Genomic DNA, 27,534 nt, shown 5'->3' on the forward strand with positions numbered 1-27,534 from the left:
GCATTCTGTAGCTGAGAATGTGCTCTTTGAATCTGTTGCAGTTTCCATGGAAATAAATAGGAGGCATTCATTTTGGAGCAACCTATTTGTGTCTCTGTTCCTTTGACCAATAAACCTTGACACACTACCTGTCTGCTCACTTAAAATCCTAGTACAAAGCATTTGCACAAGCTTTTCTGCATAGGTGAATACACACACCTTGTCAGACTGACAAGATCTAGTTGGAGCAGTTTTTTTACTTGAAAAAGTTACAGGATGCTGAAGAAACTCACACAAGGTTTCCTGAGAAAGAGACAGCTGCTAGTTTCACAACAGTCTTACCATGTGCTTCAGAATGCAAAGACCTACAGAAGAACCAAGTTAGTTGCAAAACTGTTTTGTACCTAGTGACTGCAGTCAGTCTGTGATCACATGGAAGCCACACCACGAAGGCACAACCAGACTTTAAACTCATGCAAATAAACTGTTTTAAGTGAAACAACTAGGAATTCTTGTTCCTAGAAGCAAGTCCATTCATAGATCAGCCCCAAACTGCAGCAGCCTGCAGCTCTTGAGGACAGCTATTTAAGACCCCAGAGCTTTTCACTATGAACACAATGGGCCCATCCTCAAGGTCTTGAGTTAGGCCTCTTCAGAGCAACGTAGCAGATCAAAGTATAAAACAGCTTTCCTCCAGACTGCCCAGACTTAAAGAAATTCTGTAGCCAGTAAGATTCCCACAAGATGGATGACCATACAATCAAGCTGACAAAATTATTGGCTTCTCTCCCATCTGCTTTGTTCCCAAAATACTGACTACTGTAACAAGGCCTTTGCACCTTTAGAGTCTCACACGATGAGATTGTTTATTATTACTTTTTAATTTTTATACCAATAACATCCCAACTAGAAGCAACTGCTGAATGGTGAACAGCTTTAACTCACTGCTGCAGTCTTCCCTATTTACCCCAGAAGAATATACAGCCTCCTTCAGCAATTCAAACATAAGACATTGTCTACTTCTACCGCTCCTTTAAAGCTCATAAAAAAATAAACCTAACACAATTTTCTGTCCTAAGTAATGAAATATATTGTTTCCCTTTCTCAAATGCTTGTGCTTAGTAACCTTGGCAAAAATATATCCACGGCTTGAGTGCTTCCATCAAAAGCTTATTCACATTCATGCAAAACTGATAAAAACAGAATCTATAGAAGTCCATATGAACTGATCTGCTACTAGCATACACTGACCTTATTTCAGTTCAGCCTTCCTTATTCATGAATAAGGAAGCAGCAGAATGAAAGCAGCCCAGGGTTTCTTTTTTATTGCAAATCATTTGCTCCTACAACATACAACAACTATTTTTGAAAAGGTAAATTGGGAAGTTAACATTAATTTTACTTCCATTAACTGTAGCACAATGTACAAATATTCCCATAAGCTTCCCATACACATCCTCGTTTTATCGCCGTGCTGCTTTACACTTCAATGCTTTTAAAGTTTTCTTCATGATTGGTGCGATTTCTTCAATAGCAAGAAAACAAGAGAGACCAGTTAGAAGTACAGCACAATACAAAATAATTTACATGATAGTAGCATAATACTAAGCATATACTAATAGCCAGCGAGATAAGCAATTATTTTGATAATCTCTCCACTCACTTTTAATAGGCTTCTTTCCATCTTGAGTCATTCCATTTGAGCCAGAGCTCCCACTGTTGCTAGTAGAGTTTGGATTTGATGAGTTATTGTTTCCATCTCTGCTTTCCGAAGGCCTTTTTCTTTTAAAGCCAGGAAATTAAAAAAATAATAATCTTTTAATTAAGCTACTAGTGGCTTTCTCATCTTGGACAAAAATGCTGACATTGTTTTAACAGGTTTGTTTCATCATCATTAGCATGGTACATATACAGTCATGGGATAACTCAGGTTAGAAGGTGTCTCAGGTGCTCATCCAGCCCACTTCCAACCCTGCATAGATTTCCTTTGTTAGATATGATGGCTCTCAGTCACCTTTAACATTAAATGATCAGACTATAACAGAACAAAACTATAACACCAAAATGACTCATGATGAGTCTTATGGCCCATGTTCAATTCCTTCCTATTTGTCTTCCTGAACACAGCTCAACTAGTTCTGCCAGAAAATGAGGGCAAAAGTGACACAGTGAGTTTTCAGCTGTGTTTTGTTGTCATTTTTAAATTAGGAATACCTAGAAAAAGGCACAATAACTAACCTTAAGTGTTAGGTTAGATATACTAATCAACAGGACAAGGCCTGAGGTAACCACAGAGCATCAGCTCTGTACAGGACAGTTAAACTAACCCAGCATTTAGCTGCCAGCATGAGGTCAGCAATCCGGGCAGCCTCAGAGCCAGTCATTAACGCCTACTGCTAGTTAAACCACCACATGCTCAAATGCAAACAGCCTGCTAGGGATCTGCATGTGTGCCACACACAGCCCTTTTAGCTCCTGCAAGACAGGCTTCACAAGTGAAGACATCAGATGCACACAGTAAAACTGATGGAAGGTTTTCAGAGGACGTGCTCAAAGAAGTGCAGTTAATACATCTTGCCTAAATAAACTTCTGTTTCTTAAGAAGGCAAAGCAACAACCCTACTTACAGCTTCCTTCACACAACAGCAGTTCCTCCTAATTTATGATGTATGAGTACATCACTCGGCTGCTGAAGCAGAAAGGACATTTACACTATGGTACCTGAAGCACCTAAACCAGAAGGCTGATCTGTCACAGGTGCAACCTCCCACAAGGTCACTGAAAGCAGAAGCTGCACTCAAAGTGCTAGACTGGTGGCAGGCTACCTTCCCATTGGTAATAGGATTTGGAAAGAACCTTCCTAATTTAATCATCTAAAGGTACAGCTGTGAGGTCATCTTTGGTATAAAAGCTGGTTTTAATAATTTCATACATGTGGGCTCTTGCTCCTGCCCCTTATCAGCATCATCTTAAACAAGGCAGATGGCTCAACAATAAATTGAGCCCCTGGAATTAGCAGACTTTGCTCCTATACACTTTCCCAATGTTTTGTAGATGGCTTTTTTTGTTGTTTGGTTTTCAGGTGTTTTTCTCCCCAGTAAGCCTAGGTCAGTTTGCTAACCTAGTTCAGAGTCTTAGGCACAGAAACAATTACTCAGCATGACTACAGGCCCTGCAGCATGAGGACAGAAGCTGTATTAAAGCGACTCTGCTGACATTGTTTATAGTAGGTTAGAGCAAGTCTTATCTTTGCAACAGCAAGTTTTATACTCCCCATTCCCAGCTGTCACTTTACACTCTCATATTCAGCAGCCTGCATGACTGTTGGCAAATTCAGGGTAACCAAGAACTATTAGAACAGTTTTCACCCAGAAAAGATCATTTTGACAGAGCGAGCTGCAGAGCAGCTTTGTCAGCATGGGAACACCCAGACAATACAGGGAGAAGGGAGAGTGCAATGTTCAGGCACAAGCACAGCAAAGTAAGGGACCACAGTGCAAGATTCACACTGCCTGAACATGGGTATGTTTTTCCTCTTGAACAAGAGTAAATAAACAACAAAAAAACATCCCTCCATGTAGTTGAGAAGAGAGATGCAGCTGGTGCTACAGTTGGTTCATCTCCCTATTGCAGCCATTTTCTTGGGTGTAAATGGAAATCATTAGACCAGCAGAAATGGCAGGACAAGCCCCACAGCGCATCTTTAGTTGTGGAACAACCAGGAACTAAGTGGCCAGAAACTAACAACAGAAATATTTGAGGAATCCTAATTTCCTGTTCCTCCAGAGATTACTGTTGGCTACTGCTACTGGCCAGTCTGTTCCAGAGCAGAAGCCCAGTCAATTGTGTTAATGGTTGCTGAGATTCTCTGTGGTCAGCTCAATCGCTCCTTATGCTAATAGGAAAATACGCAAGACTACTAAGCAGGTTTACAAATACAAAACATCGGCACTGGGGATCCCTAGGATGTCAAGTGGCATTAACGTAACCTACAGAAAAACAGTGGCCTGGGAGGATGAGTTCATCAGCAACACATGCAGAAATGTGCAGTGACAATAAATACACAGCAGAGGAGCAGACCAGACTTAAAAGGAAAGTTATTTTCTAGCCACAAGCTGCTTAAGGACGTGAAGTAAACAGAGAACTATTTATAGCTTCAAAAATATTTTGCCAGCAAGTTTTTGTACTGACAAAGATGTCTCATCTCCAATTAAAAGGGCAGTACAGAACACTTACTTCCACTTATCCGTGAGGTGAAGTTGTGTGGCAGATCCTGCAGTTCCATGGATTCCCTGTTGTCGGCGAACGTTCCTGGGTGGTTTTGCTGCACTGGTCACATCAGCCATTTTTACTTGCCGGCCTAACACAGAAGCAAGGAGCAGAGGAATCACAGAATCACAGAATTGTAGGGGTTGGAAGGGACCCTCTAGAGATCATCGAGTCCAACCCCCCTGCCAAAGCAGGTTCCCTACACCACGTCGCACAGGTAGGTGTCCAGTCGGGTCTTGAATATCTCCAGAGAAGCAGACTCCACCACCTCCCTGGGCAGCCTGTTCCAGTGCTCCGTCACCCGCACTGTAAAGAAGTTCTTCTGCACATTTGTGCGGAACTTCCTATGCTGTACTTTCATCCCATTACCCCTAGTCCTATCCCCACGCACTACTGAAAAGAGACCAGCCTCACCACTATGGCCCCCACACCTCAGGTATTTATAAACCTGGATCAAATCCCCTCTCAACCTTCTTTTCTCAAGGCTAAACAGACCATCCATCCCCCTCCCCCCCCTTCTATGTTCACAATATGATTGCGAGCCAATTTCTAGAAGTCTAACCAGTAAACTAAGGTTTTTCTACAACATGTTGCGTGTATTATGTATTAACATACTGTATCAATGTGTGTATTAATTTTATGTGCAATTTATATATTAGGAGGAACAGCATCCTTACTTGATGCCTTCTCCTAGATATACAGCATCAGTGATGACAGCAAACATGCCACTAAGCCCCACACAGTAAGTCTCAAGAAGAACAGAAGAGACTGAGCTTTGAGAACTGAAAAGCTGCTCACAGATATTACCTTTCGGCTTCTCAGACTGAGCTGAACGAATGTTTTTTGTAAGCATCTTCAGTTTTTCTTCTCTCTCATTGAAGAGTCTCAAGTACATTTCCCGCCAGCACTCATATTCCAGGAGGCTCTCATTTTTAAAATCCCTCTGGCAGTGTTGCTTCCACAAGTGATCAGACTCTTCTGTAAACCTCTTAGTTTGAACACAAGGTATTTTTAAATCAAGTTTTTTGAAGCAACATTTCTAAAAGTACCTGCTTAGCTGAGAATGTAGACAAAGCCAGACCACCCAGTGGAGTGCAGAACAAATCCCACCAGATGTGCTCTCGCTGGTAGCCCCACCACAGAGCATGACAGTGTTATAAAGAGGTGCCACCCTCAGCCTAGACATCCTCTAGCTTCAGCTAGGCTCTGTGTTTGGGTTAACCAGCTGTGCTTCCCCGAATTTAACAAGGCAGAATTTACCGGATTACATTCCTCTACTTGCAACAACTGCTCTGGTGTGCAACGTGCTAGCACAGGCTCAAGGATCTCAAAGGGAACACCTCCTACTTCATGCAGCACTACAACAGAGGACAGCACTTGGAATAGCTGGTGTGAAACACTCAGTGTGTAACACCACTTCCCAAGCAGTTTAAAAACAATAATAAAACAGTTGGAAATATCAAGAGAAGAACACAAGTCTTGAAGTCAGAGTATGAAAATACTTGGAAATCAACAAACCCAAACTGACTGCCAGTTACATGTGAGGATGGAATAAGCATCCTAGAACAGCTGCTGCTCCATCTTTACTGATTGGCATCACTCCCCCCTCTGCATACACAACAGAATGAACAATTTCTTGATCACTCACTCTAGTTTACATAAGCAGACATTTTGAAGGGAAAAAAGGCCAGTGTTTTGGGGTTTTTTTTTGGCTTTATAGGACCTCGTATTTTAGCTAACAGTTCTTCTTTTTTTGAAGTTAAGCCTTCAAAACAAAGTTACATTTCAACATGATCACAAATCCAGCTTTCTAAGTGCCTTTTGATCTGCCCTGTCATTGTCTGTAGGGAGGGACAATATATTCTAGAAGGCCAGCCTGGGCACAGGAAAATAAATCAGATACACATTCAGCACAGCCTGCTACAAAGCTCTTAAAATACTCACAATCAATGTTATTCTGAAGCACACGGATGCACAGCTCATACAGTGTAAGCATCTTTGAATGACAGACCAGTTTAGAGCCGGAGTAGACTTGCATCTTGGAGTTCAGTCTCCGTCCCGTGAACTGAACTATCTCACTGACTTGCTGGGGTGGCTCCACAACAGGCTCTAGGGAAGCGACCAACAAAACATCAGCCAGGGTTTCCCTTAGTTTCAGACACATGACAAGGCTTTAACCATTCAGCTTTCAGAGAAACAGCTGTTAGAGCACACAAATATTTGTATTTTTTTTTTAAATAATGTACTTGTGTTATAGTTTGGAGCCCTCGCTACAGCAACTAACATCTAACAGCAAGACAGCAACTATGTTTAAAGTGTAATGCAAAGTGTAATTCGAACAGCACAGACTCACACTGGGCTCACATTACTTGCTCAGGTCCATATGCATCAGCTTATATCCAGCCTGAGCCCTCGGCCTCCCCCTTCCAGTCTGGATGCTCAGAATTACGTGAGCTGCACTGACGCCTTGGTTACTTCAGGCTGCTAGTGCATCACACTCTACTGATCCTGGCAAGCCAGAAGGTTCAATAGCAATGGTATTTCAAGACCAGGGGGATGTGAAATCACTGAAACCTCACAGGAGCTGAAAGGGGAAACCACTGACACTTTGTGTTACCTACAAGTAAGGATGCAGCCAGTTCCTGTGCTGGAATCAGAACCGGTGCTTCCCTAAGACAATTCCTACTAGGGCTACACATAAGGCATAAAAAGACTGGAGCAAAGATAAATGGAGACTGGAGAATAACTACCTGACCTACAACCTCCTCTACCTCCATGGTAATCTTTTACAGCAGTTCTTCATTTAGAAAGCTGTAAGAGGGAAGCCATTATATCTCCCTTCAGATTCAAAACAAGTTACGCAGAGAAGTAACTGAACAAAAGGTGATTCTTCATTACAAAAAGATGAGCTAATACAGCCTAATAGGAAAGGAGATGAAAACAATCCTAGATAGAGCTGTAAAAACATGTGCTGTTTCAGATTTATCAGCACTGCATACTACTTACCTTTAAAGTCAGCAGCATATGGGGGAGAGGAAATTAAGATGTCTGGCAGAAATTTAGGCAGTGGAGTATTAAGAAGATCTTGGAGGGATGCCACCTTAGCCTGTGCACAGTCAAGAAAACATTGCTTCGTTGTTACAAATCTGGGTTTGCTGAGGCTTAAAATAAACTACAGAAAAAGACTGAGACCAAAAGTTACCTACAATAACCAAAACTACTGCTTTTCCACACTGAAATTTACTCACTGCACTGCTTTCAGCATGTTCTTCCATACTCTACTACCAATAATACATCACAAAAGGAACTTAGTGGGATATCTGCAGTCAGTGTGTAATCGGCGATTAAGGAAAGGAACAGATGTGCTCAGCTAACAGGCTTTCAGATAAACTGCTCCTGAGGTTACAGGCATGCAGTGAACAAGACAGAACTGCAAGATGACAAGAAACAGAGTTAAATGTTTAAAGGCAAAACTAAATGCCATGCTGGAGGGGAAAAAAAAGCAAGAAACAGCTTTAGAGCTGGTACTCCCTTGCCTCCAATACTGTGTTTGATAAGCCACATGGCCTGGACACACCCCTTAAAAAGTGATTTAAAGGCTCAGGAGTCTGGTAAGTGCCCCCACCAATCTTCTGCATTTGGGACAATCCCTCAATCAGGTTTTGGGCATCTTCTAGTTGTAAGCCAGGCACTCAGAACCCAGAACCTGCATCTCCCTGAACTTTATTTCAGGTATCTTTTATTAACTTTCCACAACAACCTGAACAGCAAGATTCTTCACTCAACTTTTCCTCAGTTCCCAAACTTATGCCAGAGCATCATGTACAAGCCTCTACATTAATAGTTCCCCATCTGGAATAGAAGATGTCGTATTTGTACTGCAGATCCTCCACAAAATAAATGATCCCCAGAGCTTTCACATCACAATCAAGCTAAGAGACCAAAGAGACATCTAAATCCCTCTGCACAAGCAGCTTCATCTAAAAGGTCTGAAACATAAAGCGTGTTTACTTGGTTTAGTCTGTTTGTTCCCAACGCAGACCTAACTAATAAAGAGCTGCAGCTTCTTATAGAACAGCTGTGTCACGCACAAACATCTGCTACAACCATAAACCAAGCCAGTCAAGAGTGAAGCTGTGGGTAAAAAGCAGACATTGATCAAAGACCACTGCCACATAGGAAATACCTGAAAAGTATGCGACAAATTGATTAAAACTGTCAGTGCATAACAAATCTTTTCTGCCTAAATTATCCATAAATACTGGCCAATACAATACAATTTAAGTCAAAGCCGCACAGTCTGTTCTTGAAATAAACACTTCACTGAAAGCAAGAGACCGGGACACTTATTTGTCTGCAGTCTATCTGCTTTCATCTCAACTGCACAGTGCTTTACCTTTTTGCTGGGAGTTTCTGACTGATCATCTTCAGAGTTTTGTACTTTTTCTCCTCCCTCATTTGCACAAGAAACCACTGAAGCCTTCTGTGGTGATGAGCTACTCTTCTGCTCACTGCGCTTCTCTGGACATTTACCTGTAGAACCAGCTTTCCTCTTTCTCTTTTTTGTAACCTGATCATAATTCAGGTACGATTCAAAAGACATAGTAGGGGGTTCAAATTCTTCATCACCAGGCAGTTCAGCTTCCCTTTTCACAGCAAGCTTTTCTTTCAGTTTTGTCTCAATCTCAGGATCTCTCTGTTTGGAAGCATCCTTAGGCTTCTCCTTCTTGTGGAAGGAGTCTTTACCAGCTATAGAAGAACGCTGCTTTTCTGGAGCTCTCTTGTTGTCCTTGGAGGCTTTCTCTTTACAGTCACTTTCTTTAGCTTGAGTAGTTGTCTCCTGGGAAGTATGTTTTGAACCACTGCCATAATGTTTTCTATTATCACAGCCTTTTTGAGACTCAGAGTCTCCACTTTGGTGCTTTTTATCAACACAGTTACGCTTCTTGTTTGACTTTCCAGATATGGACGAGCTATTGGAACTTTGGGAGGCCAGTACAGATGTTTTGGACTTCTCTGAAGGCTTCACTTCCTTGCGCTTTACTTCCTTGGAAACTGAAGATTTCATCTCATCTTTGCCGGTATTTTGTTTTCTTTCTCTGTGACCACTGCAACACGAAAGGAATTATATCCCATGCTACATCTGATGTGAAAACCTTGAAGAAACAATCTTTTTATTTACATTAGTAAAACAAAAGCATTCAATGACATCACGTGGCGTAATTCTCACAAAACTTGAAGTCTGAGTGCTGGCTGGCTAATGGATCAAAGCAGTCACTGCTTTGCTGTCTAGGTGTTCTGTAAAAGTAACATTCATTTCTGCCGTTCGGGTTATGGAGTTGCCATACTGTATATCTGTCATTCCAAATACTTTTCTAAGGTTTCCAAGTTTTATTGTATTAAATTACACTACAGTATGATTAACCCTTCCAAAACAAAAAGAGAAATAAAAGAAAAAGCAAGTTGACACCTACCTTTTGTTTTCTGGAGGAACGAGCTTCTTCCATTTCTTTACCAGGGATTTAGCTACATTTCCAGCAGTGGCATGTTTCCTAAAGCTGTTCACTGTTTTGCCTATGCCAGTTTCCTGTCAGAGAAGGTGCAAGATGAGCAAAGCCAATCACAAAGAGCATCCCAAGTAAAGCCTCCTCTAAAACTGCTGCAAATCATATTAGCATAGGAGTCTGAGCAGTCTTATGGCAGCTAAATAAGCACACGCTTTGCACTATAAGCAGATCTGAAAGCAAGGGATATAATTATAACCAAATATGGGGAACAAAATACAGCCTTAATTCATAAAGCCACATTTCTCCATTAAATGTACGTACATCCGAAATTTCATTTGGTCTGAAAGGATACTGCAGAAGGAAATTAGTTTAACCAATTCAGGTTTTTCTTTAAGCTTATCTATGTAGCATATGAGAGAGCACATATGAGCACTGTGTTGTAATCTTAAAAACAAAATCCCAGTGAGGAGTACTGCAAGGCAGAGGTGTCAAAGAAGAAGAATTCTTATGAGTAAACTCAGGCACAGAATAAACCCCTGATATGCGAGATCCATCGTGTTCACTGTTTAACAGTTCAGTTATTTTCACATTACTATTGTGCCTTCAAATCTTGCTTTGCTGAGTCCTCTGTTGCCTGAGTGGAACCACCCTGCAGACTTTCTGAGTATTCACTCACCAAGGGTGAATTCCTCAGTCCTGTGCTATCAGTATCTCTGATTCACAAGCTCTCACTTTTAAGATGATGCAAACTCTGGAATTTCCTAAGCCAACAGCAACCTAGTAATGTCCTTGCATACTAGTTAAGTGATACTCCTGTAAGTTGTGAAGGGTGTTCAGCTCTCCTCATCATGTAGTTCATCTCTCTTCTACTGCTCAGGGATCTCCCTGGGCATCAGTCAGGGCTGGTGAGCTGCTAGTTAGAGGCAGATTTAGACAACTGACCTAACAGATCACCCATATTTGTTTAATCTTAAGCACTGATCTGAAAGCAATTGTGAAGTGAAAGGTAACGAGCCTTGAATAGCAAAGTCTTCTCTAGACATTCAGATCTGCTCAGTACTAAGACCGTTGTTTCAACGCTGCATTCATCAAATTGTATGGTTTCTGAAGAAGGCTCCAGAGTTTGTTATAGAGCTCTAAATGAACAATGGCTAAGAGTCAGAACTACAAGATGTAACAGCACTGCCTGCTTCTGGGACAGCAGATCCCTGAATTTTGAACACCTCCATAGTCATTGACTGTGTAAGGTTATTATTGCTCACATACCGTTAGAATATCCAGTGATACATCCAAATCCTGCAGTAGCTCAAGTGCTTTTAGAATCTGGAAGGAAATATTCAGATTTCATTATTATTATGTTAAGACACAACTGTAATCTCCATCCTGCTATTCCCATCCCCATCGCCATGTTTAAGCAATAAAGCTTGAGTAATATCCAGTAAATCCAGGAAAATGTAAGCCTGTATGTGTAGCATAGGAGTGCTACATCAGAAGTCTGTGCTGTGAACCAGTGTTGCTCTGCTATACCCCAAACTGCAGTTACACCAGAAAATCCAATAAGTGTGAACTTCTACTACAGAGATTACATTAGAAATACAGAAGTTCCATTTGTAAACAGAGTATGAATTTCTTTGACGAAGGGTCACAGCAGCACACCTAAGTCTTGCATTTGACTACACACAGTTTGCTTTATCCTTCACAAACGTCTACAAAGCTGTGTTATGCAGTGACAAAATTAATGTGTGACTGAAATTACAGCATGTCACAGGGCTCCAGCAAAGCGTGGACTGCTTATCTAGGTTTTCAGATCATTACCACTTCTAAGCGCTATGGCAGGAGCCTGCTGGGATACAAAGACAATCCAAAAGCTTTTTGAACTTCAGTAATAGCAATGATGGTTTAAGTAACAAATGCCAGAATAACCACCATTTAGCATGTTAGATATTGCTTCTGAATAACAGCAGGAGGCAAAGGGTATACAAAAAAAAAGTGAGCAGCGCTGTTTAAGAGAACTTACAAACTACATTACAGGGCTGCTTTGCCCCTGCAAAGATTCCCTGTAAGTTCAGTAAAACTAACAGTTTGCTCACAATGTTAATCACAAACATTAAAAACCAAGTTATCGGTGTCAATTTAGATCATTTCAGTTCGTTATTAAAATTAAATTCATCCAACTGATTTTGCAATCAGAAGGAAGTAACCCATTGCCGAGCAGGTACATCTCGCTCTGTGGGCGGACTAGATAATCAAGCAGCACAAATCACTGGGAGTAAATCCCACGGAGACAATCCTACACGCCACGATGCTAAAAGATGCTGTCATCGAGATATAGAGACAATGGGGATTTGGAACATTTCCTCTCAAGGGGTTAATTTATAGAGCTGAGTTCATTGCAGAAGAATCTCTGAAACAGATTCCGGATGCAATTACCACACATACAACTTCAGAACAGGCTGCGTTACAGAAGCACTGAGATGATGAGCATGTCTGAGAACAGTCAGCACGTCTGAATGAAAGACAAAACTTCCAACGTTTTCTAAGACAAAGTCCACGCTGCTCAGTTTGCTTTCCTGAGATGTAGATCACGTTTGCGAACATGAGACGAAACACAAGGGTTTCATAAAGAACACAAAGCAATTACCAAATGCTAAAAGCCCCTAGAGAAGTGCTCATCTCCTGAGAGCAGGGCACAGCTCAGCCTGCAGCAAGACCTGCAGCCACACACCTGAGCGACTGCTGAAGGAGAAAGCTCTGCCTGCTTGTGTACAGCTTTGCTTTCAACCACTGACTCTCATTATCTTTTTGCTAACTAACAGAGCATAAGATTCCAGCTTGACACCTTTTTTCTTTAATAACAGCCCCCAGAGCAGGACATAATATTCCTATAACTGCCCCTGTAATTCTACATGGCAGTAGTAACAGCCCAAACTAACTAACAAATGCTAACTACCTAAAGATAGCATTAATTCCATAAGCCACCACATTGTACTGCAATTTCATGCTCAAGCAGTAATACATCAGAGCTCCAAATCATTTTCTGAGTCAGTGCTTTCCAAAATACAGTCTCCTATCTGGAATGACCTATATTCATGGCTCCTAGCTGTGACTTTCCACTGAGCCATGTTCAAATGCACTCTGCTCAAATGAGCACAGCCTCGCATATGATCGAGGCTGCTCAGATTCTTCCTCATTTGATGCAAAGTTACTTCAGTACTTGTAACATTTTCCTGCAATGTTTGATTCTGAATGCTTCTAAATTAAAAAAGACTTGAGTAAGATCCAGTCAAGAAGAGATGTGTAATCACTTCCCCCCCAAAAAAGCATTTCTTTCTGGATCTTCCCTGGTTCCTATCACACCTAAGTATTTGGTAGTCACTAGGTACGGTGACAACACTACACAAGGAAGCTTGGAACAGAAATATTTCTTTCTGCACTTACTTAAAACATTCCTCTTTACCTTTAAATATGCCACAAATGCTCTCTTACCAGACTTACCTTATATTAGTAGCACAGTTCATGCCAGCCAATTTTCACTTATCAGTTTCTCCCTTCCCTCCTCCTCACCCCTTACTATCCGTAGCTATTTCTGCCTCACCAGACACAGCTCTACCAGTGACTACAGAAGTGCTACAGCACCACCACTAGACCCAGCTGATGCTGCACTTGCTTTTAGCTTGTTTGAAGTGAAAAAATCAAGCACCTCCTCACTTACAGAGCCAAATGCACCTCACCAGGGCCAGCCACACTTTTGTCTCTTAAGCTGTCTGTGTTTTGAAAGCCCTTAAGAAGTTACTTCTGGAATCGTTTCTCTCTTTTCCATCTCCTGTTCAGAACAGCGCACTAACATTGAAGTTCAGATATAAGGAAAAAATCTTTTACAGTGAGGGAGGTGAGGCACTGCAACAGGTCTCCTCATCTTGTGGCTGATGCCCCATCCATGGAGGCTTTCAAGGTGAGGTTGGATCAGGCTCTGGACAACCAGACCAAGCTGTGGCGTCCCCTGTGACAAACAGGGACTAGGATACTTTCTTAGCCCAAGCACTCCTTGTCTGCTTGGTGCAGCTACAGAGCCCACCCGCCACACAGGGCACTTCAGACACAGCAGCGCTGTGCCCAGCCGTTCAGCCCTTCTGCCTGACACCGCCCTCCGCCCCTAACGGGCACTAACAGGCCCTACAGACCCCAGCAGCCTCACTTCAATCTACCTCGGCGGGCTCCTCCGCGCGGCCCAGACGCGACTTCAGCGCCCGTACGCGGCTCCGCACCGCAGCCCGGCCCTCCGCCATGACCGCGGGCAGAGCCCCGCCCCTGCCCCGCTCGCCCCACTTGTAGCCCGGGGCCGGTTCCTCCCCGCCCCGCTCTCGCCCTCCCGTCCCGAGGCGGGGCCGCAGTGGGTGTAGCAGTTTAGCAGAGGGTTGTTACAGTTGGGTACTGTGGTTTGGCTGTGCTTGGACTTCACAGAATCACAGAATTGTAGGGGTTGGAAGGGACCTCTAGAGATCATCGAGTCCAACCCCCCTGCCAAAGCAGGTTCCCTACACCACGTCGCACAGCTCGGCGAGGTCTTTTCCGACCTGGGTAATTCTATGATTCTTTTCTCTGGAGAATAATTGTCCTCGTTATCAGATAAGCTCACCGAAACATATCAGATAAAGAAATTCTTCCTCTGAGAAATGTTGGCTTTTCGGAAGTTCTTTAATTATAAAAGTCGATGTAAGTCTGGGTGCGAGCTGTTGGAGCTGGTCTGACAGCATCCCACTCCCACCTCTCTTTTGTCTCATCATTTTTGGTAACCACACTGTTCCCTTTAAACAACAGCGATATCCTGTTGTTTAAAGGGCTGTTTGGCAGCAGTTGCTGTAAAAGCCCATCTGAGTCAGAGGCTAATCTAAGAAATCTACCAGATGCAGTATTACATGAAGTCCGGCCAGAAGAAAGTCTTCTCTTTCTGTGACATTCACACCCCTGATGCCTTTCCCTTCCCATGCAGTTACTTGTACATTTTCTCTCTCTTCTCTGCATCTCCCATGGTATGGGATTCCTTTGGGATGTAGAGACCTGGCTTTAAACTAAGTGGAGGTAAAGGTAAGCAAATGGGATCCTGGGCTCCATCAGGAGAGGGGTGGTCAGCAGGGATAGGGAGGTGATCGTCCCTCTCTACTCTGCTCTTGTGAGGCCCCATCTGGAGTACTGTGTCCAGGTGTGGAGCCCTCAGTACAAAAAAGATATGGAGATTTTGGAAAGGGTCCAGAGGAGGGCCACAAAGATGATCAGGGGGCTGGAGCACCTCCCCTATGAGGACAGGCTGAGGGAGTTGGGTTTGTTCAGCCTGGAGAAGAGAAGGCTGCGAGGTGACCTCATTGCAGCCTTTCAGTACCTGAAGGGAACTTACTCCCAGGAGGGGAGTAAACTCTTCGAAAGGGCTGATAATAGCAGGACTAGGGGAAATGGTTTTAAGTTGAAGGAGGGAAGATTTAGGTTGGATGTTAGGGGAAAGTTCTTTACTAGAAGGGTGGTTAGGTCCTGGAACAGGCTGCCCAGTGAGGTTGTGGATGCCCCGTCCTTGGAGGTGTTCAAGACCAGGTTGGACGGGGCCCTGGGCAACCTGATCTAGTAAATGTGTATGTTTGGTGGCCCTGCTAGGCAGGGGGGTTGGAACTACATGATCCTTGAGGTCCCTTCCAACCCGGGTAATTCTGTGATTCTGTGTGATTCTGTGATTACAGTGTGTTTTCCAACCCACAAATAGGGTTCAAACGGGTTTCAAAGGATTCAAAGTTCAAACCTCTGTGCAAATGTATCAGGAGATGTGAGCCAGTATCCTTGAAAGCCGAGGCAAGTTTTATGGGAGCATGGACCTAACTGATAAATAGGACATGACTGTGAATCCCCCATCAGTCCATTTCCTTCCCTTTGCCCAGAGGTCAGCAGCTCAGTATAATAAAAAACAGAACTGAAGTGCCAGCTTCTTTGTGGTGTTTCCCGCTGGTTGTTTTACATACGTGCTCCACAGAGCACACTGGCTTTTGCACAGCCCACCCTCAGATGTCACCATCACCAGGCAGTGCTCAGGGAGCCCAGGCACACAAAGCTGGGGAATCTGATGGTCACCCTACGCTTACCTGGCACAAGCATTACCCGGTGTGGATATACCATCTTCACCTTCCCCCCCTGCCTTGTACATGTCAGTTGTCCGCATTTGCCCCCCTGGTTTCTGAAGGCTGGGCAGACTGGGGAAACTTAATGCCTGTGTCTGGGCAGAGGCAGGGAGCGAGGCACCGAGAGGAGGGGTCATTTTAAAGAGCACCCGAGCTCAAGCTGCGGTCTCTTTTGCTCACTGTGACAGCAAAGGGTCGCAGTAGAAACCACAAGCTGGGACTTACCAGGTGGCCTCTGATCTTCTTCTCTTCTTTTTACCACCTTTCCTCTCTTTTGTCTTCTCATTTTTTTTTTCCTAGGAAGAGACAATTTCACTGGCAGCTTCTTGGACAGCTCTGAGACAACATATTGCTGAGGAGGGTAAGGGGTTTTTAACTCCTCACGGTGATGGTGTTTAGGAGATAGCATATTAAAGGGGGGAAGGTCGTGTGTTTGAGTGTGTTGTTTGGGGACCGTCAGTGTCCTTTGGCGTGAGTTGTTAAACTAAAGTAAATCAAGTGAAAGCAAACAGCTATAGGAAAGAAAATTATCCAGGGCTTTCAAAGCTCAGCAACATGGACTTGTAACAGGATTGTTTGATTTGATTCACTGGTTCTGAATTTCCTGTTGCTAATGTGTTTCTGCACTGAACTGGCTAGTGCAATTTTTGCTGATGGAAAAGTAATTTTCAGGAGAAAAAACTTTGCAGAGTGAACCTTTCTTAACAAATTAAACACGTGCTTTGAATATTCAGTAAGCTCTACAAGGACAGAATGAAGCAATAAGTATTAAGTGATGTATTTATTAAAACGTTCAAGTTATGGGCCTCTAAAAATGTGTAGAACTACAGATCTGTCTGCCAAAATAATACATTGCCTTCCAGCAATAGATTTGCGGCTACTAATACGCCCAGAGACACCCATTAGTTCTGTTTTGCTTCTGTTCTATGTCAACAATTATACATTGCAGGACAGACAGCAAAGTTTTATTGCAAAAAGTTGCATTCGACAACCAAGTAGACTGAAGCACCAGATGCACCTCTGATTGAACCTGTCTTAAAATGGCAAGCTGCTGGGAGCTTGCTATTCTTGGAGGTGACTCTGATAGCTCTCAACAGATGCAGCTCCTGGAATGCAGCCGGAGGGGGGGAGGCGGGGAGCAGCTGACCCCCGTGCTGGCACCCAGACATTTGGGGACTGCAGCTTACGTCAGCATGCGCTGACACTGACACTTCCAGCACACATGGCCTTCTCCCTCTCCTGCTCTGCAGGCAGTCGTCACCCAGCAGAAGAAGAAAAAAATTCCTGGTACTCACAGGCAGCAACCATTCCTTTCTATAATTAAAGTACCATTTTATTATGTGCTGCTCACTTAAGGGAAAATCGGTGTGCTGAGACTTCAGATTGAAATGTGATCAAACTGCTTTTAAGTTGAGCTGAATGTTTTATCCTGAGTTAGCGCTTCTTTGTGTTCTGTCTGCTGTGAGCACAAAGGTCACAAAGAAAATCAGCTTCAGAGAGTTTTTTTTAAATCAATGGCTGTATCAAAGATAAATGTTATACCTGCGTATATTGGAATGCCGATCTCAGCAATTCATGTTTAACTCTGTTATTGAAAATCAGTACTTTCCTTTAATATGTATTTGCATACATGGATGTATATTTAGTTTGCTCTTTTGAGAACTGCTTAAGAGCTGTGTCACTTTTGTGTTTGACAAAAACCAGGCTCTGCACTGGGAAGAGAAGAGCTGGGACTTGTCCAGAGTTGATAAATGTGATTCAGATTCAAAAGATGCATGACTTTCTTCAGATCAAACTTAGACAGCATCTCTTCTCCCTCAGTCTCCTGAAAATCCTAAGAGTAATATCAGAACCATTTCAAATTACAGCCAACAAAAAGCAGGGAGAGGGTCTATGAGTAGAAGATATTTGCAAATCTGACACAGGAAATAGAATATCATCAGTCTCATGAATAATAAAAAAGTTGAAGCAATTTGGAATAGATTTTAAACCTAAAATCAACGTAAGATCGTACCTGGAATTCTTTCTCATCTTTTAAGCTACTATCTCCTCAAGAATTTCCCCCGCTCTTAGTAATTCCTGGTTACACTCTGAATTCACCTGTAAATCTGGATTAGTCATGGAGTGAGGATGAACAGAAGTAGGGGCCCATATTTTTCTTATACTTCGGATCTAGAACCTAGCTCATTTCAGAATTGCACACTCAGTTAATGCTTCTTAGGAAGAGAATTTAACTCTTTGAATGTGTTGACAATAATTGCTATTTTCATCTCACTATTAAAAGAAAAGGAACTGTGGAATTGCTTGTAGATGTATTCTTCATAACTTGAGCATCTGTTGTTAAAAATAAGCAGCTACGTTGTCATCCAGGAAAGTACATCAGACTATAGAGAGGTAGACTACCCTGTGTATTTTGGTTTTGTGGCCTTTATATGTACCAACAAAGGATAAATTTGTTGCATAATCACTCAGGTGTTAAATTTCACAACTGCAGTGTGGCCTCTAAACATTTTCAATTTATTTTTAGCGAGCTCTTGGCTGTAATATTTCATTGCAGTCATGGCACCCAAGAAGAAGAATGTGAAGAAGAACAAAGCAGCAGATATCAATGAAATGACTATCATTGTGGAAGATGGCCCCCTCAGTAAACTAAATGGCTTGAATGGACTCTTAGATGGAGGGAATGGCTTCACCTGCGTCTCATCTGAAGTTTCTGACTCGTCATACAGCCCAAATCTCTTGGAAGGTCTAAGCAGAATGAGACTTGAAAATTTTCTTTGTGACTTGACCATCAGTACCAAAACCAAATCTTTCAGTGTTCATAAGGTGGTGATGGCTTCAATCAGTGACTACTTTCACAACATCTTAAAGAAAGATCCATCCACTCAAAGAGTAGACCTCAATGATGTATCCCCATTGGGTCTAGCTACTGTTATCACCTATGCTTACACTGGAAAGCTCACTCTCTCTCTTTATACCATAGGTAGTATTATTTCCACAGCAGTTTATCTTCAGATTCACACCCTCGTAAAGATGTGCTGTGATTTTCTAGCACGAGAAATCAGTGTTGAGAATTGTATGTACATTGCTAATATTGCAGAAACGTACGGACTAAAAACAACCAAGGAAGCTGCACACAAATTTATTAGAGACAACTTCATTGAATTTTCAGAAACAGATCAGTTCTTAAAACTCACTTTTGATCAGATCAATGAACTTCTTGCAGATGATGACTTGCAGTTGCCTTCTGAAATTGTTGCATTCCAGATTGCAATAAAATGGCTGGAATTTGACCAAAAAAGAGTAAAGTTTGCTGCTGATCTCTTAGGTAACATTCGTTTTGGTACTATCTCAGCTCAAGACCTCGTCAATTATGTCCAAACTGTTCCGAGAATGATGCAAGATGCAGATTGCCATAAGCTGCTGGTAGATGCCATGAACTATCATTTGCTTCCCTATCATCAGAATACGCTTCAGTCCAGAAGAACAAGGATTCGTGGAGGCTTCAGAGTGCTAGTTACTGTTGGGGGACGCCCTGCTCTAACAGAAAAGTCTCTTAGCAGAGATATCTTATACAGAGATCCTGAAAATGGATGGAAGAAGCTTAGTGAAATGCCCGCTAAAAGTTTTAACCAGTGTGTGACGGTGATGGATGGATTTCTCTACGTGGCCGGTGGGGAAGACCAGAATGATGCCAGGAACCAAGCCAAGCATGCAGTTAGCAATTTCTGCAGGTAACTCGTTGTTTGTTGGTTTGTTTTTCATAATACTTATTTACTCCACACAGTGCAGGGAGATAGGCCAAGCTGAATTGTGACATGCAATGTGATCAGATCAGACACAAAGAAGGACAGGTTGGAGGAGCTATAAATGCTGTTCTTTACTGAATTTTGAATGAACAGAAAAGTGCGACCGAAATATGCAATAACTTCACCATGATGCACAATGAGAAGAGAGGAAGTGAAGGAAATTAATAAGAGAAGTTCTAAAGTAGCACTAAAATGCATTAAATCAGATAAGACTTTAAATTTCAAGAGCTGATGACGCCTCACAGAAAACTCTAAAAAATACTCTGATATATCATGATTCTGACTTTCTATGCACTACCCATCATACCCATCATATTTTTAACACCTCTTATGCTGCATTTCATATCCTTTTGCTTTTGATTTATGAAGAGCTTAGAATCAATGAGGGCTGAATGTCTCTCATACAAGACACTCCAAACAATTCCCTGCTTACACTTCTTACCTGTAGTTATCCAAGAACTGCACTTTTCATGTGATAGCAAATACTATCACTTGTGCATAACCGAACATGTAGTAGTCAGATGAATGGTGATGGTTTTTAAATAGCTCAGCCTAAAAGCTAGTGGCACATAGTAGCCTGAAGTAGGAGTTGGAAAAACTCACCTTCTATGGAGTAACAGACAATGGAAATGCAATATTAACATGCAGCCCAACAATGCTTCCTTTTCTACTCCCACAAAAGAACGTTCAGATAACTTCTCCCAAAAAGGTCCACCAACATATAAAATTAATGAGAAAGGGAAGTTATCTGGATCATTTCTATTGTGTAACAGATGTCCAAGCTTCTGCCTCTAAGCTATGTATCAAATTCTACCAAGTCGTGTGCTTGGTGCATACCTGGGTTGTGTGGAGGACGTGGTGGAGTCCTTGTGTTCTGCTCAGTGTTCCAATCCCTCTTCTGAAATTAACTTTGGCAATGCTAATTAACATGAATATGTCCATGGACTTGCTTTCAGAGCTACCAATAATGGTATATAACAACTAACAATTATTGTTTGCTCTCCCATAGTCTTTTTCTCATTCACTGGTCCACTCAGCATGCAACAGGAAAAACATATGGGTCTACTAATGTACCTTACAAAATTCCTTACCCTAAGGACTTCTACTGGGCTAAATAAGTAGCTAAACACAGTATTGATTTATCATTCCTCAACCCCAGCAGTAGTGGGACAGATATAGGACTGTGGAATTTACCAGAGCTGCATGTGAGATGGTCACCCTCTGTTTTTAACGCTTGTAGATATGATCCTCGTTTCAACACCTGGATTCACCTGGCAAATATGAATCAGAAGCGTACACACTTCAGCCTGAATGTATTCAATGGCCTCCTTTTTGCAGTGGGTGGTCGCAACTTGGAGGGTTGCCTCTCCTCGATGGAGTGCTACGTGCCTGCAACTAATCAGTGGCAGATGAAGGCACCCCTGGAGGTGCCCAGGTGCTGCCATGCCAGTGCTGTGGTGGATGGTAGGATCCTGGTCACGGGAGGTTACATTAATAATGCTTACTCTCGTTCAGTGTGTGCGTATGACCCCAGCAATGATAGCTGGCAGGATAAGTCCAGTCTTAGCACCCCACGAGGGTGGCACTGTGCCGTGTCCCTTCTGGAGAGAGTCTATGTCATGGGTGGGTCTCAGCTGGGGGGGAGAGGGGAAAGGGTCGACGTTCTCCCTGTGGAGTGTTACAGCCCTTACACAGGGCAGTGGAGTTATGTGGCACCCCTTCAAACAGGAGTTAGCACAGCCGGTGCTTCAATGCTGGATGGGAAAATTTACTTAGTGGGGGGCTGGAATGAGATAGAGAAAAAATATAAGAAGTGCATTCAGTGCTATAACCCAGATCTCAATGAGTGGACGGACGAAGATGAGCTGCCTGAAGCCACCGTTGGAGTATCCTGTTGCACTATATCCATGCCCAACACCAAGACAAGGGAGTCTAGAGCAAGCTCAGTCTCTTCTGTACCAGTCAGTATTTAAATATTGGTCAAACAAGCAACCAGTACAAATGTTTACCAGCATAGCAGTATAATTAACCCTTTAAGTAGCATTTATGAGCTTATATGGAAAAAAAAAAACCAACACAATTGGATTTGCAACAGTATTAACACTGCAAATTTGCCAGTTTTCATGACCTCTAGACATGCGGTGTGAAACAACCTATTAGGGAAAAGATGGATTTTCTTAGCAGGAAGAGAGTTAAGCCATAACTGCACAGGGAATTTCGTTCTGTTCCTGATTTTGCCATTGACTCACTGTGTTATCTGTGGCAAATCATTTACTTTCTTTGCGCCTTGGTTTCCTTATCTGTAAAATAGAGACAAATTTGCTTCAGAAGATTGTTGTGAGGCTTTTTTTAATACTGAATTTATAATGCTTTCTGAACTCAAAATGAAAGTCAAATATTGGTAGGAATAAATCTCAGCAGAAATTAGTAGTGTGCCATGCCAACATAAAATCGGTCAGTTTTGTTATTTTTTACGCTTTCTATATTTTGAGAAACAAAAAAAAAGAAAAAAAAAAAAAAAGAGAGAGAAGAAAATAAAAGGAAAAAAAAAAAGAAAGAAAGGGGAAAAAAACCAAAAAAAACCTCTGCATATATAGCATGTGCATATTTTACTTTTTGGAGCAGTGATATTCACAGAACATTTTTCAAACCTTTTTCTCCTTCAAAAGCTAGTAAGAGATCCCTGTCTTCTGCAAGAGGGCCTTTAATTCTCTTATCTGATGCTGTGACATGGCTTTCAAGACCAGAATCCAGAAAATAGATAAGTTTCTGCAAGCATTATGTCCAGCCCCGAGGTCTTCCTTGGGTGCTGTGTTGCTTTCCTGGCCTCCATGTGTACACCTTGGAGTAGACAATCACTTCCTTCTTACCTCATGCCAGGGAGACTCTCCTGTTGCTCCAGATGGAAGACATGAAGGCCATCCAGTGCGTCTCCTCCTGCCCCTACTCTACCCTACCTTTGTAGAAATGTACCTCTGGGTTGTCTTCTCTTCTGAGCAGGCTCATGCCCATGCCAGAAGCCTGGAGGTGCCACAACAAGAGGCTCCGAGGGCTGAATAATATCTCAGGGTGAAGAAAGAGCATCTCTCCTACTCTGTATTGTTCTGAAACAGAAAAATTCCCTGTGAGGTGATGAGCAAAGATTAAACGAAGACTGCAGGATCTGCTTTTAAGCATAGGATACATGTGTGGAAAGCCATGAATCATGGGAAACTGGATGAAATCAGAGACTTAACAGCAACAAAGAGAGATCTTACCACTTCTCTTGCCAGGTATAGGCACAACATCACGCAAGCTAACATTTTTTTTGACCTACCATTAAGTATCTCCTTTTAAATTCTTTCCTAGAGCCCTATTTATGTTTTGAGGAGCTCTTAGTCACATTTCCCAAAGGCGAGACTAGTGCTGTGCTTGTTGAAGCCTGTGGAGTTTCACCAGTGAGTGAGTCTCTGCTTAACTCAGATTAATTTCCAAGAACTCTTTTTTCCTAATCTCAGCAGACAGTGGAGGAATTATGTGTGATACCTAATCCTATTCATGTAGTCAAAGGATATACAGCCCACAAAGTCCCCAGAGGATTTGATTCTGAAGGACTGCTGTCAGTATAATATGTCTACATCCTTCTGTTTGAGAAGGAAAGAAGCAAAACTAGATAATAAAATGATTTAGTATAACTAAAAGGGCAACAATTCACTTTAACAGATACAATAGTTTAACTCATTTGCAAAAGGGAAATGCTGTAAAATTGCCTGTATGTACAGACTTTGCTGAGACAAGCATTTAAATGACTCTCCCACTCAGTACTTTGTCGCTTTGTTACAACTCCATCCCGAGCATGACACAGCTCGTTAGAGATGAAGGAATTCACGCTGTCCTTTGAGATTACACTGAATGGTACTTGGCCCAATTTTCCAGTTCTAACTCAGAATTCACATCTGCACCCTGACTGCAGAAATTTAAATCCCAAATTCAATTTCTGAGTACTGCGTGCTATTAGAATACACCGCATTGCAGTGACCTGTGATCAGAGCACCACGCAGTTTGTTTGGGTTAATTTGATTTGCATATGGTTATCCTTTACCTTGTCTAATCCAAATGAGCAATAATTCAAAGCCAGGCACAGAACAAAACATGGAATTGTGTAACAGAGTAGGATCACTGTGTTTTAAATGCAAAAACACTGTTCCTGCCTATTCCAGGCAAAAACATTCTCATGGGTGAGAGCAGCATTTCTCCTTTCTCAAAGTCGTGATTGTGTGTTCCATATGAAAATATTTAAGATGCTCTTTGAAAAATCCTTCTGCTCCAATAATTTTTGCCAAATTATACTACAACTGTAGTTGCTTATCTACCCAGGTCAATGAAGAAGCAGATTCACTTAGATCTGTATACATATGCTAGTTATTTAGTGCTTCTAGGGTGCCCATTAAGAAGCTGTTTAAGAATTGAATAAATAATCACTTAGCCTCAGATAAATATGGTGTAAAATTCTGTCATGCAAGCATCTCTTTTTTCCCTTTAGGAATTCAGGTCCCAAATGATATTAGTAGTCAGATGTTGCTGCATGCTTTCCTCTTTCATGAACCAACACTTTCTGTACTTCAACATCAATCTTCTGCTTTTGGATATACATTTATTTGTGAATGATGGGCTAAGTGCAATGAAACTACTCTCGTACTACTTAAAGGGTTAAAAACACTGGGGGCCAAATCCTTTTCATCTTACTCACACACACACACACACAAAAAGTTCCATTGACTTCACTGGGACTATTGAATAAGATGTCTAGGATTTAAAACTCTTTGGCCAAATTCTGGCAGATCAATACATATAGATGCCTGCAAAACTGTCTTACCCAGAGGGAAGATCACCACCCTTGGCCACAGCAAGTCTATAAGGAAGTGTCCTAGGACAGGAGTCAAGCACCGCCAGCCATGTGTTTCTTCCATTGCACAAACTAGGTACATACTGTAGGCAAAAAATCTTAGGTAGATCAATAAAAGACATTGATGTCATTATGGCACTTCAGTGTGGCTTTGTATTTTCATTATTATTTTCTGTAGACATCTGTTTAGGCTTCAACTGCACATCGAGCCAGGATTTGGCCCTTAATATGTGACAATATCAGCTGAACTTAATATTTTTCTGATCATACCGACGTACTGAGCTAATTGTGACATTTATATGTACAATCTCATTCTGTTAGAACTGTAAAAAGTGGTTTGTATGTTACGTGTTATGGGACAGTGTTCTTTCATTGTTCGGTACCATATTTTCAATCTCTAAATACTGGATAAGAAAATCTCAGTTGAACTTGAAATATTGTTTATCCCCAAAAGAAAATTTTAAATGTAGTTTAGGAAGTATCATATACAGTGATATTAAGTACAGTGTAACTTCCAACTGTATGAGACACAGGTTGCTAAAACACTGCAAGGATCTTCTTTAATGCTATAGTAATATTTAAAGGAATCATAATATTGTCTTCAAAATTCCTTATGCCCACATCATCTACAACATCCATCCTTCCAAGGAAATGAAATCTGAAAATGATCTCTCTTCAGTCTGCGAGTTAAACAGTTTGATAACATTTAGTTTTCTTGTCTAATAATGCTTGTATAGGTGCATGGGAGTGTGTGCTGTAAGGTTGTGAGTGAGGAGCTTAATGTTGGAAAGTGGTGCTGAAAGGGAGATTTTGTGCATAGTTCTTAACTACGATGAGACCATGACCATTCCTGAAGTTAACCCGTAAGATCATCTATGGATGAGTCAGGAGTCTGCTAAGCTAAAGTGCCAACTTCTCGCTGATCAGAGAGGGGAGCAGTCAAAATTAGCATCAACCAAAACTACGAGGTGTTAAAAAGTGTTGTGTGGTGAGATATTAAATGGCAGTTCTTGCAGGAAAAAGTACGTGATTAATTAAATGACTGATGACCATCCTTTATATTATCCTTAAGCCTAGATTCACTGATTGTACAGCTTTAACTCTTTCAAAACCAATGGTGGGTTTAGGGGGACTTTTTCCCAAGTAAAATAAATAAGTTTCTAGCTGCAAAAACAGCAGTCAAAAATATAGTTGTATGAGCACATATCCCATTTTGAATACAGTGGGGCCTCTCTGATATACATATATACACACTATATATGTTATATACAGTCTCGTGCATTAATGTTTGGAAAAGTAAATCACAAGAACTAAATGCATGAGTACATAAGAATTAATATATGATGTTGTAGTAGACGTTAGCCACAAGCTACAACAATATGATAAAGGCCAACATGGAGGTATCAGATCAGTGTTCAATATTACCATTCAAGTACCTACATTTACCACAGATACACATGAATTTTTTACAGACTAGATTTCCCCAGTGAAATCCTGTGTAGGCTTTGAGGTTTTCTGTGCAACACACAGGACTGGAGATGCAAGAAGATCCAGACAGTGGAAAGCAGAAGATGGAGCCCCTTAGCACAGTCAGGAGATAAAGATTTTGATGTCATTTCTCAAGGATGAAATTGGCCAATGCTTCTTATGAAAACCAAGTCCCAGTTTTCTATTGTATTTTCCATTCTCAGTTGAATAGCATTTTCAACTCACTGTAAGCTGGGTTTATCCAAGCCAGGAAATCTTTTTGAAGCTCTGAATCTACCTGCTTAGAGAATGTGGCTGAAGCCAATAGTCCTTCAACAGCCTCCTGACATTTTTGTAATGAATCTTCTCATCCTTTTGTCAAAGATCTGCTTTATGTAAGTAATCAACAATACTTTCATGAACACATTCATACTCTGATTCTTCCATGCAAGAGGAGAATCTCATCCCTTTCTATTTTCTATATTTTTTTTGTCCTTTATTGAGTGATTCTCTCACAGGCAGCCAAAGCAGATGCTTATTGTGCAAAGATGCATACGGTTCATAAAAGCTCATCTGGTAAATTCATAAAATCTCTTTGCTGGTGGCTGTAGTAAAGAAAAGGTCATATTCTGAAATGCCTGTTGGATAAATAGGGGTGAACAATGAGTCGCAGGGGCTCATGTTTAGAACGTGGCACTGCTATGAGATCTATTCCAAATAGATCCCTAAAAGACATAGGAAAATACACACAATTCTGTATAGCTTGAGTGAGAGGTTCAGATAACATCAGATGAGTTTTGCCATGCACAATACTACCGTGTTCATTGGTTTCTCAATGGAAAATTAAATTTTCAGTAAAAATATGGACAGTAAACTTAACAAGGAATACATCGTAGGTATCAGTTGGTAAGAATGGGAGCACACGCATTTAGTTATACTGGGTGTTACACTGGCTGCTGCCTTGGCAGTTTTGTTGTCAACAAGTTGAAAAGATTATTTGTGTAAAGCATTTTCCTGGCTTATAAGTGTTAGACATACTGCTATACAAGTAGGTTTTCTAATTATACACTGTAAGGATGAACTGTGATAACACATGGGAACATATTTCAACAGAAAAATCTATACATGTAATGTGAGAATGTTACTACTTAAAAATCAAACTCTGTGGTGCAGCAGTTGTTAAGTGGAATAAAACAGCATGTCAGTATTTTTCATTGTATGCTTCAAATAAAACTGTTGACATATCATAGAACAAAATATTTTTGCTGTCAAGTCCGTTTGTATCTTTGGGACCGGCTTTCTATCAGGCTAACCCTTGGCTGCTGTTTAGATGTCCTTTGTATTCTGAGCCCCATGCTGATCACCTCTCCCGTACCAGCTAATTGGCATGTTCGTTGTACGCAGGCTGTCAAACAACTGTCATGGTGAGCTACACAGGATGATGCTGGTATCCTATCTTT

General features: G+C 41.7%; 2 protein-coding genes across 8 annotated transcripts in view; one reads left to right on the plus strand and one right to left on the minus strand.

The window, feature by feature from the left end:
• Nucleotides 1-14,100, minus strand: part of LOC107312120 (elongin-A-like) — a 36,857-nt gene extending 22,757 nt beyond the window's left edge. For 2 of the 7 annotated variants that reach the window (XR_004306570.2, XM_032443470.2), the window contains exons 1-10: nt 13,961-14,100; nt 11,022-11,078; nt 9,723-9,835; nt 8,645-9,356; nt 7,255-7,354; nt 6,193-6,357; nt 5,509-5,606; nt 5,056-5,236; nt 4,216-4,339; nt 1,643-1,761 (exon numbers count right to left, since the gene is read on the minus strand). Coding sequence is in view for 2 of the 7 variants with exons in the window: in XM_032443470.2 (XP_032299361.2) it covers nt 1,643-1,761; nt 4,216-4,339; nt 5,056-5,236; nt 5,509-5,606; nt 6,193-6,357; nt 7,255-7,354; nt 8,645-9,356; nt 9,723-9,835; nt 11,022-11,078; nt 13,961-14,041 (1,750 nt within the window). In the remaining 5 variants the exon portion in view is untranslated. Of the gene's footprint in view, nt 1-1,280; nt 1,505-1,642; nt 1,762-4,215; nt 4,340-5,055; nt 5,237-5,508; nt 5,607-6,192; nt 6,358-7,254; nt 7,355-8,644; nt 9,357-9,722; nt 9,836-11,021; nt 11,079-13,250 lie in introns of those variants that run through there. The other 5 variants (XM_015859250.3, XR_001554403.3, XR_014944898.1 and 2 more) reach the window with 5 other exon arrangements.
• A 1,743-nt stretch (nt 14,101-15,843) lies between these two features.
• Nucleotides 15,844-27,331, plus strand: KLHL31 (kelch like family member 31). The gene is made up of 3 exons (XM_015859249.3): nt 15,844-16,274; nt 18,441-19,647; nt 20,963-27,331. The coding sequence occupies exons 2-3, from the start codon at nt 18,473-18,475 to the stop codon at nt 21,693-21,695; spliced, it is 1,908 nt and encodes a 635-aa protein (XP_015714735.1). The 5' UTR covers nt 15,844-16,274; nt 18,441-18,472; the 3' UTR covers nt 21,696-27,331.
• The last annotated feature ends 203 nt before the right edge of the window (nt 27,332-27,534 follow it).

The sequence above is a fragment of the Coturnix japonica genome, chromosome 3 (assembly GCF_054131305.1).
Source record: "Coturnix japonica strain WE chromosome 3, WE-NBRP24, whole genome shotgun sequence".
NCBI lineage: Eukaryota > Metazoa > Chordata > Aves > Galliformes > Phasianidae > Coturnix > Coturnix japonica.